The sequence below is a fragment of the Coenobita brevimanus genome, chromosome 21 (assembly GCF_032717465.1).
Source record: "Coenobita brevimanus isolate Jiangsu-jjx chromosome 21, ASM3271746v2, whole genome shotgun sequence".
NCBI classification, from domain to species: Eukaryota; Metazoa; Arthropoda; class Malacostraca; order Decapoda; family Coenobitidae; genus Coenobita; species Coenobita brevimanus.
Window position 1 is genome coordinate 5793248 of NC_136974.1, and position 10316 is coordinate 5803563.

The window sequence follows — 10316 nt, forward strand, 5'->3', positions numbered from 1 at the left end:
CATTCACTTCAAGAAACAGATTTGAAGAAGTAGTGCTTATGTTACAGAAAATGTATTTCGAAGCGGGGGTAACGTACAGAAGGCTATATAGAAAGCAGTGGAGAGTTACAAATTTTCCTTTCTTCTTTCTGGATCCTGGTCATGTTAATTTTGGTTGCAAATATAATGATGATGATGATGATGATGATGATGATGATGATAATGATGATGATGATGGTAAGTGAAATGAGCCTGTGTGCCCCCACCTTCCGCCATCGCTCTGGCACCCTGGCGTCGTACATGGCATCCAGTGTGTCCTTGAGGGTGGCACTCATGATGATGGTTCCCTCGATGGCCAGCCGTAAGTCCAGCAAGGTCTGACGCACCACACGCAGCACCTGGACAAACACACGCATCACCTACAAGAGTGTCTGACCTAGGCTGACTGAAACCTGACTAAAAATATAAAACGTGGTTGCTTTGGACAGACTGCACTTTTGGTACGAAAGGATACATTACATTGGGATTCGTTGAACTGGCTCGTAGTGGGTAGGAATGAAGAGATGCTGTTAACCTTTGAGAGGTGTCTGCTCAAAATAACATTATTTGATCTGGTGTGATATGCAGGGCATGGGTTCACTTTTCAAGTTAAAGGTTCTTAAGAAAAAACAATCTATCTCCTGAGAAGCGTAAGATTAAATATTTCCTATAGAAATGAGACTCAAATGGAGCGGGGATACAAGGATGGCAAGTGCGACAGGAAGATTTAAAAGACAATTAAATATTTAGACATTAAAAAAAAAATCAGGTGCAAGAAGTAATTTTAAAGGTAATTTTCTTAACTATATTATTTATTTTGTTGCAAGTGACATAATACGACAAATATATGTTTAAATAACCAGTACAAAAATTCCAAAAGTTTCTAGACTTTATGTAGTTAAATAATGAATCAATATATTAAAGAGATTTTTAAAGAAGAATGAAAACGATAACAGTAATGTAAAATATAAATATACTAGAGTTTGCTTATGCCTTTTAAAGAGAAACTGTCGATATTTTCCAGAAATTTGTACGGATTTCATGACTATGTTAAAATTTTATGTAAGAAGAGTGGCGAACGCTTTCAGTCAGTTTTATTGTAAGTAATGTAGTGTCAAGTATTATGATTAGTGCAGTGTGTAAAGTGATGAAAATAAGCAGAGAATTAGTGATTTATTTATTAAACAGTACAGTACAAAGGTGTAATCTCCCTGTGTGTCAAGTGAAGTGTTATATATCATTATGTATTTTTGCGTGGCAGTATTCTCACGAGTGCAGTTAAATTAACTGCATTAAGGAGAAAAAAAAAAAAAAAGGCTTCAGCTCTGGATCACAAGGGCGATGCAGCTCAACCTGGAAATGCTCCCACAGGTAAAATTTTTTAAAACGAGCATTGAATAGTATGGTCTCATACAGGAATACCTTGCAACACTGGTAGAAAAGATGTATCAGCACTTCCCATCGGTGTCTCCAGAGAAATTCGACTGAGTTCCCTTTGCAGATTCCAGCTATTTATGTCTGCCATCAGATTAAGAGCAGGAAATGGCATACATGTTGAGTGATCGCACCTTGAAAATAAAACAGGGGAGTATACCAGTGGACTCGTTTGGATATACTACCAGAAACTGTATCCACACATCTCCTCAAGAGCATTATCCAATCTTCTACAGTTGTCCACGAATTACGCGTATTATTGTGAAAAGGGATCTTCAGCTCTGACAAATAGCAAAGATCAGAAAAGAGAAAGGCTTATTTGTGTTGGTCAGGAGAGGACTGTGTGTCCCAAATTAGACCTAATATGAATTAGATTGCCGTACAAAAACAACCTGACACTACTCAGTACAGTATATGGGAATGAATTGTGTTTTATGTAGGTACAGTACAAAGTTTTAAACATTGTATCTGGTCATATAAACATTTTGGGTGACTCATGATCATATTTTAATGTAATTGTGTTCTGTGTTATCAATAAAGCACTGCTAGGACTTGATTTTTTGTTTTTGAAGATATTTCTTATCAATAAAAAAATTACTGTGGCGCGAGTAAAATTTCTATCCGAAAATGCGGTCCAAAGAAAAAAGTCTGGGACCACTGGGTTAACAAAATAAAGCATTGATAAGCTAATTACATTTCTCTCTTTTGTAGAAATCGGCTTCTACGTGTTCTTACCAATGTTCTTTACCATGGGTTCATGATTTACTTCTGGGGTCACTGGCCTAAAACTTACTGTGCATGTGTACCTGGGTCTGGTATCTCGGAACAACTTTCCGGTTTTTTATTTTTGCCTTTAAAATCATTTTAGAACTCAAAAAGTGCAAAAATACGGGTGCGGAACCAACAAATGTCCAAACAACCATCTTCATAAAGACACGTGTTCTATTTAACCTCGAACGTGCCGATAACAAGAGGCAACTTTGAATCAAAGCTGCCCTTTAGCCTGTATGTCTTGCTATTTTATATGAGTTACAAATACTGTACAAGGAAGTACATGTACTATACATAAAACCCAACTTTGGGATTTGTCACATATTCGTTCTGAAATGATGCCTCTCTAGTATAATTCAGTCACGACACTTATAAGCTGAGGGTCATTAACAAACACTCAGGTAGGAATTTATCATTAGCACAACTTGCGTTAATCAACACTATAAAAAGATGAGCATGCTTAAACAAAGAGGTACAAAGAGCTGTATTTTAAACTGATACGCTTAAGTTTCCCGCACACTTAACTAAAAAGCAATAAAAGCAATGTAAGTATTCCTGAAATTATATTTTAAACCAGCTCCAGAGTCATTTGCCCTGAAGGTGGGAACGTGGTAATTTCAATGATATGGCTAGACTCTCGAAATGACTTGGCTCGAATCGAATGTTCCTGGCTTCTACCTACATGCCAAATTTCAGAATGCTAGATTTACTACAAGAATGAAAAAAAAAAAAAAAAAAATTGGTGCTACAGTTTTTACTTTACCCTCTATGTAACAGGCATGAAAACTTTGACTACACTGTGCCGAGTCCCAATAACACGTTTACTACAATTTTTACTAATACCTAAAGAAATAACGGCGTGCAATTTTAATCCAAAGGTTAGAGTGTGTCCAGACTTTGTACTCTAGCAATGTGAAATACTGATCACCCAATTTAACATACTGACTCTTAAGTTCCATATTCTTCAAACAACAGATAAAGATGTAAGGGCTAGACCCAAAATTCGACGTCTTTTATGGAAAACAGTTGTGGGCAGCGGGTGTGGTTAGCTTGTATACCACGTTACAGAGCGTATCCAGCAGCAAAGTTGAGATGTTATACGCATTTTACTCTCTTCACGAGCGCCACGCATGAAAGCTTGCTATTACCTCATGATCTCCGCTTAAAGAATCTGTCCATATAATTCCTTACCCACCTTGCCCATGCGGTCCAGTTCTTGCCGGAGGAATATGTTCATGGGTAAGATGGCGCCCATCTGCTGCAGCGCCTCACGGATCTGGACAAAGGCAGTTCAAATTTATTACGATTACAGATTTAATTGTCAGGATCGGAATTTTAATGATCAAAGGAATTTCATAACTGCTTACGTGTCCTGTGATAGAACTCTATTTCTAGAGATCATTCAGTGTAGAGTGAATAGTATTTTAATAACGGATAATAATATATTGAATAATGATATATAACAATTATAATGAAGAGTAATGGTAATCATGATGGTAATGATTAATGTTCTTTACTGAGCCAACTGGCCTACTGCAGTCATCCACTCTTCTTATACTCTCATGTTACAGACAACATCAGTGTATATAAGTCATCATGGTCACCCTTATCATTCCCCCACTCCACACTGTCACACAGGAGGTGATGGGTAGTATCCAGGAAAAAAACTACAAATAGAGTTCCCAGTGATGTGGACCGCCCATAAAATAACTCATCATCCAGACCTTTGAAATTCTCAGCTGTCTTTCTATGTATGGATAGCCAGACTCTAATCCAGTAGTAGGTGGTTACAAAGAAAAAAAAAACAATCATCTCCACGTCGTCTTGTCTTTAGGAGTCCTCTCTCCATCCCACAACACATTCATTTATAATTATACCTCTCCATTCCGTACCTTCACCTCATGGTCTGCCTCTCTCCCCACCACTCTTCGTTCACCTTATTCACAAACTTTCTCACTCCTTCTCTCACTGTCAATCACACCACATGGCCAAATCATCTCAGAGTGATCCTCAACTTTCCAGCATACGATGTCATTACCACAACGCTTCCAATTTTCCCCAGTAGTTTGTCGGTCTGTTAAACTCCTCATACTCCTTTCAAATAACACATTTTCACTCCTCTTACTCTTTACCTGAATCCTCCCAGCAAAGTCCAAGCTCATTTCCTTATGTTAATGTGGGTATCACAATACTGCCATGCAACGACTTCTTTACTTCCGTGGCCACCTCCCTATTTCTTGCTTCCGCTGTCATTGTACCTGGAACTCCGTTTCCTTGCAATGGCCATCTCGCACTTCGTCCTTTAAACTCCCCGCCTAGATACATGAAAACACTCACGTTCTCCATTTCCTGACCATAGCTTTACTCTTTGCTACATTCACTTTTCATTTTCTTTATACACCCCAGTCCTTTGCAATTCCCAGTCTTCTTCACTTAACCGAAGAGCATTGACTGGAAACAACACTACATGCAATTTCTAAATCTTATCCAATTTAATAAGGAGATATGACGCATTTTTATTATTATTACTATTTTTTTTTGGATCAATACAACATTCAAATCACTTAGTTCATAATCCACTCGCACTGCTGCCTTTGCACATTCGTGCATACCCTTAACGCCGTTCAACAATTTCCCAGTTACTTTATTACTCTCGTCAGCTTGCACATTCTCTGTGTGTCTACTGTCATTAGCCTTTCTCCAGACCCATGAATGCAACATACAACTTCCTTCCCCTTCTCTACATATTCTTTACATGTTAGAGAGAGAAGATCTGGCCTACACACTTCCTTCCATTCTCCAGGGTTCGAATACTTGTGCTGGCAGCTGGGGTCACTTTACTCATGTGTTCATTCATCCTTTGAGGGTTGGTTGGTAAAATGAGTACCAAGGATAATACCTAGGGGGAGGTAACTGGGTAACCTGAATGATATGACCTTTTATACCAGGATACTGAGTGATTTAAACATCACAGGCTCAAAACGCCTAAGTTACGAAAATGAGCATCGCAGCTAAGCATCTCATGGCTCATTCTCCAGATTCAGTCTCTCTCTCTCTCTCTCTCTCTCTCTCTCTCTCTCCCCCATCCCTATATTGAAACATATGCCACGCCCCCCATCATCCCCTTGTGCTTTCCCCATTTTGACACTTTTTCGCGCTTCACACAATTCTGTCCTATTGATTCCTTCATCCCTCCTTGCCTTTCATTTCCTCCTAGCCATAATCTATTCAGTTATACTACCACTGCTTCCGTTCACCACATTCAGTGTTCATTAAAATCTCTCCATCTGTGCCCTTTCCCTTCTCTGTCAGCATGAGGTCACTTCTAATTTTCACGCCTCCAGTATCTTACCTTCTATGCCTCCTTCCAAAACACCAAAACAGCTGCTTGGATTCCTTTCACTTTACACTCAGGATTCTTCCAAACTCCCCTATATATTTTTTTTCCATGTCTTACAAGTCTCTTCATCTTTCTTCCTTTCTCAACATGTAACTCTCTCTTTCGTCTCTCCTCATTCTTGTTTCCTCTATTTTGATTCAACCACTGTATTCCGTACTGGGATAAACATCCATTTTATAAAATGTATGAAGATGTATTGATGGCAGTGCGCTTCCGACTAATAGGAGAAGGTCAAGGCAGTAAAAGAACATACAACCCCATTCCCACACTTTAAATTTTAACTGACATGCGTTTGTGCATTGCTTGGTTCATTAACAGGTATACTACTATAATTACACTTTTAGGGTGCGCTTATACCACAATATAATGGCACGTGCTGGAATTAAAAAGAGGTAGGGTTGGGGTTACATATCCTTTTACTGCCTTGCCCTTGCTCCGAAAAGTTTTTGGTGTATTGCCAGCCTACATCTTCATACTTTTATAAAATATATTTTTATACTTGTCTCAATGATTTTTAAAGGATTCTGTGTAAAAAGTTTCGAAGGTACTCAGTTTAGCAAGAACGTCAGATCAGTGCAGGAGTTAATGAAGCCTCTGATTAACTCGCTCCCGTTTGAAAAGCCCCTTGAGCTGAATGAAGTTGCACTGAAAGAGAGCAACACCCGCGCCTTATGATCGGTCTATGATCGAACGTTTGACTTTGCCCGGTGATCTTGACCTTTGACTATTTAATATCAAACCTGAAACACCTCATCCTTGCGTGACAATTTGTCCCTTCACAAACCTTGGTCCAGTTTAAGTTGACCTTGTCCTGTGACCATGACCTTTTTAGCCTATTGTTAAATATCTATCTGTCTATTCCCAGACTTCTCAATCCCGTACGGGGTGGCCACAAACAAATCGCCTCCACGTCGTCCTGTCCCCCACCATTTCACTGCCCTGCTCCCAACTCACACCTCCCTCTCTCATATATCTCTCCACCCCATCCCTCCATCTCATCCTCGGCCTCCCCCTCCCTCTCCCCCCCTCCACCTCACTCACATACACTCTCCTCGTCAGTCTCTCACCCTCCATCCTCTCCACATGGTCAAACCACCTCAGTGTGTTCCTCCTAATGCTACGTATCACATCCATATCCACACCACAACGTTCCTTTATATCCTCATTTGTCAGCCTGTCTCTCCATGTGACTCCACAGACTCCTCTTAAATAACTCATTTCCACTGCTCTCACTCTTGACTTGTGTCCTTCCAACAACGTCCAAGCTTCACTTCCATCCGTTAGAGTTGTTGGTATCACAATACTGTCATGTAGTAACTTTTTCACTTCACTATTGTTCTCAGAGCAATAATATAATCTTTGGCTGAACCTAAACTGCTGGTCTATCAAGTTTAATTTGAAATGAATAAAAAAATTTTCCTAGTTAAAAGGCTAAACGTTTGACCTTGTCCTGTTACCTTTAATTTTGACTGATTGTCCTCAAAACTGAACCATTCACCCTTTGCTCATCCTCTGCCCGTCTACCAAGTTTGGTCTAAATCGGATCAAAACTGTAAAAAGCTGACCTATACCCGATCTGTTACCTTTGGCTTCTACTGTGCGTCAGACCCTGTGGAACCCATCTGTGAAAAAACCAAGGTGATAGGTTTTGCCATTTTGGAGCTAGAGGGAGCTTAAGAAAGACGAAGAAGACTTTGGAGAAAAATGGAGGGTTAAGGCTTGATGCATATAAAGATTTAATTACCTTTGTGGTTGGAAGTTATGAAGGATTTTATTTTTTAAGCTTATGGGCGCGCGTCGGAGCCATTCTTACATATAGTGTCTGCCAACCCTTTGATTATTCTCTTCAGCAGCTTTTTTCACTTCCTCAGTCCACTACGCTATTTCTTTCACTCCCTTGCTTCATTTCCTAACCCTCATACCACCTCACATGCTGCGCAGATTTCTACTATGAACGCCTTGCAACTTCAACTTCTTCCATTTACTCTCAACTCACTCGAGTCTCCATTTTCCTCTTCTACTCGTCCTTTCCTCCTCCCCTTGCAACTTTCCTACTCCCATTCCAACAACTGGTCCCTCCTGTCTTCCTCTACCCCTAATTACTCATCGCCTTACACCAACACAAGCCACTCTCCATTCCCCATTCAACTGTGGGAGTAAGGACTGTTCTCTTCATGCTTTCTCCCTCTTTTAACACAAATTCGTCTCTCTCTCTCTCTCTCTCTCTCTCTCTCTCTCTCTCACCTCGTGCTGGACATAATCAGGGGGCAGCTTAGCCAACATATCATCCGCCAGCCTGGACACCACCGCCTCCCTCGTCTCTCCTCCCCTCTGACCTCCCTCCTTTGGCTGCATACTCAAGATCGTGTCTAGGATGCTCTTGGCTGTGTTGATCTGGTACCTGAAGAAGAGGAAGATGGAGAAGAAGTGGGGGAAGAGGAAGAGGAAGAAGAAGAAAGAAAATAATAATGATAATATAATAGTAATAATAATAATAATAATAATAATAATAATAATAATAATAATAATAATAATAATAATAATAATAATGATAATAATAATAATAATAATAATAATAAAGATAATCACGATAATGATAATAATAATAATAATAATAATAATAATAATAATAATAATAATAATAACAGTAATAATAATAATACGGGTTAGATTATTGCCTATCGATGGCACAAAAATCTAATATCAGTTTACATAATCTTTCCTGTCCCTGTCTTCCTTTAGAATACGACCCTCAGCAGTCAATGTTAAATCCAGGTCCCCATTTACACTGCTGGGTGAATACAGAGAAGGAGGAGACAAACTTTTAGAGTCTGACTGTCCGATAATCGAATTCCGGTTCTTCCATTCACACACTGGACATGCTAACCACTGCAGCATATTCCCTACCCTGGAAGGACGACTGATTTAGACCTCCCGCCTGTATGAGCATCCGTAAAGCGTCCACCTCTGAAACGTCTTTGTATCTTAATCCTGCCATCTCGACGCGATTTATTTTGCTTTAAGATTTTTTTTGAACTGGGAGCTTGGGGTTTTAGATGGGTGTGGCCTCTGTTAACCCCTTCAGCAGCAGATGTTTTTCCTAAGCTGAATAAAATCGTCTGGAGGTAGCAAAGTGAAACCAGAATAAGACATCGTGTAGTGGGGAGGTTAAGGCAGAAAACTGATTTGCCCGAGTTGTCTTCCCAAGAACACGATACGGAAAAGTCATATTTACAGGCAGTATACTAGAGGAAGACAGGAACTTGGGGAAGAAACTGTCTATCTGTCACACCCAGGTAAAGGGTTCGTCCTTTCGTCGGTTAAGAATGCTCGCCAACACCTCTTCCTTACCTGTTTCGACCCTCCCCTCCTCGTGTTCTTCGTTGTGGTTTTCTGCCTTAACGACTCGTGCGATCGATAGGCATAAATGTGTAGTGTTTTACCTCGTTAATGAAAAAAAATAATGTGTATGGGATCTGTACAAATTTAAATAGTAAGAGAACTGTGAGATGTGTTATGAAATATAAATCGTTAAGGGGGATGTGACAGAATGTCTCTTTGGTACCAGTTCATCCGTGTACATGATAATTCAACACTTCCTCTATGTTATTAATGCAAACTAAGTCAGTATTACAAAAACAATAACGCAGAGAACATCAAAGCGTAATAGGCTTGATCCATTCATTACAATACTCTAGTTTATTCTTGCCACCTTCACAGACTTGTGTTTAACTAAGAAAAGGTCTCTCATATTTAATTTGTCAGTTAAGCTGTATCTAACCCACACTGTTCGAAAATTCTACCTCAAGCTGATTAGAATCGTCTGGTGGTGGATGGAACGGAAGAAAAAAAAAACATGATACTGAAGGGGTTAATCAGCCAAGGGAAAGGTTGCAGTGGGGAGCTTCTTACGGCCCAGGAACTATCGCTGAATTGAGGACAGGTTATGGGCTAAGGTTTGTCTCTCACAAATGGTCTGGAGGCAGGAAGAACAAAATCCGACGATGTAGTTTGTCTCAGTCTTGCTGCCTTAGAACTGAAAGGGTTAGATAAAGCCCTCATCAACCCCTTTACAATTAGGAGACCTCCTGAACTGAATATAATAGTCTAGCAGCAACAAGGCTATATATATGACGCGTGCTGAAGGGATTATAAAGACTTCTTCGAGCTGAAAGACTTACCAGGGATTCCTCTTAATCCTTCCAAAGCAATGTGGCCTCTGTTAGACCATTTCCACTTCTCTGTTAGACCATTTCCACTGCTCTTTCTCTTGACTTTTCATTTTCATGCCACATCAGGCATTTAAACATCCTCATGGAAGCCTCTCCCAGCCGCCACACTCAGATATCTGCTTCTTTTGACGGCTTTCATATCATTATACACGTTCCTTCAATACACCACTTTACTGTTCACTTCTCATGCACATATGCTTTTTCTTTTTCTTTCTATCACGGCACCCAGGTACTTGAACTATCACCAATTCAAGTCTTTCTCCATTCACTGTAGTATCACATCGGGAGCCACCTTCTTTCACAATGACCATCACTTTACTCTCATTTACACTTAGGCACGACGCTCACAGACATCTACAAAATTGGCACCATTCTATCAAGTTCTTGCCCACTATTTGCAAACAGCACTGTATCACTTGCATACATCAGATTTGAGATATTCCATCCTTCATCATTTATTA

At 39.9% G+C, this 10316-nt stretch overlaps 1 protein-coding gene across 1 annotated transcript in view; it reads right to left on the bottom strand.

Annotated features, from left to right (window-relative positions):
- LOC145392093 (dynein axonemal heavy chain 5-like) overlaps window positions 1–10316 on the bottom strand; it is a 266709-nt gene that overhangs the window by 16661 nt on the left and 239732 nt on the right. Inside the window, exons 86-88 of the mRNA XM_080266547.1 lie at window positions 7868–8024; window positions 3419–3499; window positions 246–377 (exon numbers count right to left, since the gene is read on the bottom strand). Of these exons, the coding sequence (XP_080122673.1) occupies window positions 246–377; window positions 3419–3499; window positions 7868–8024 (370 nt within the window). The remainder of the gene's footprint in view (window positions 1–245; window positions 378–3418; window positions 3500–7867; window positions 8025–10316) is intronic.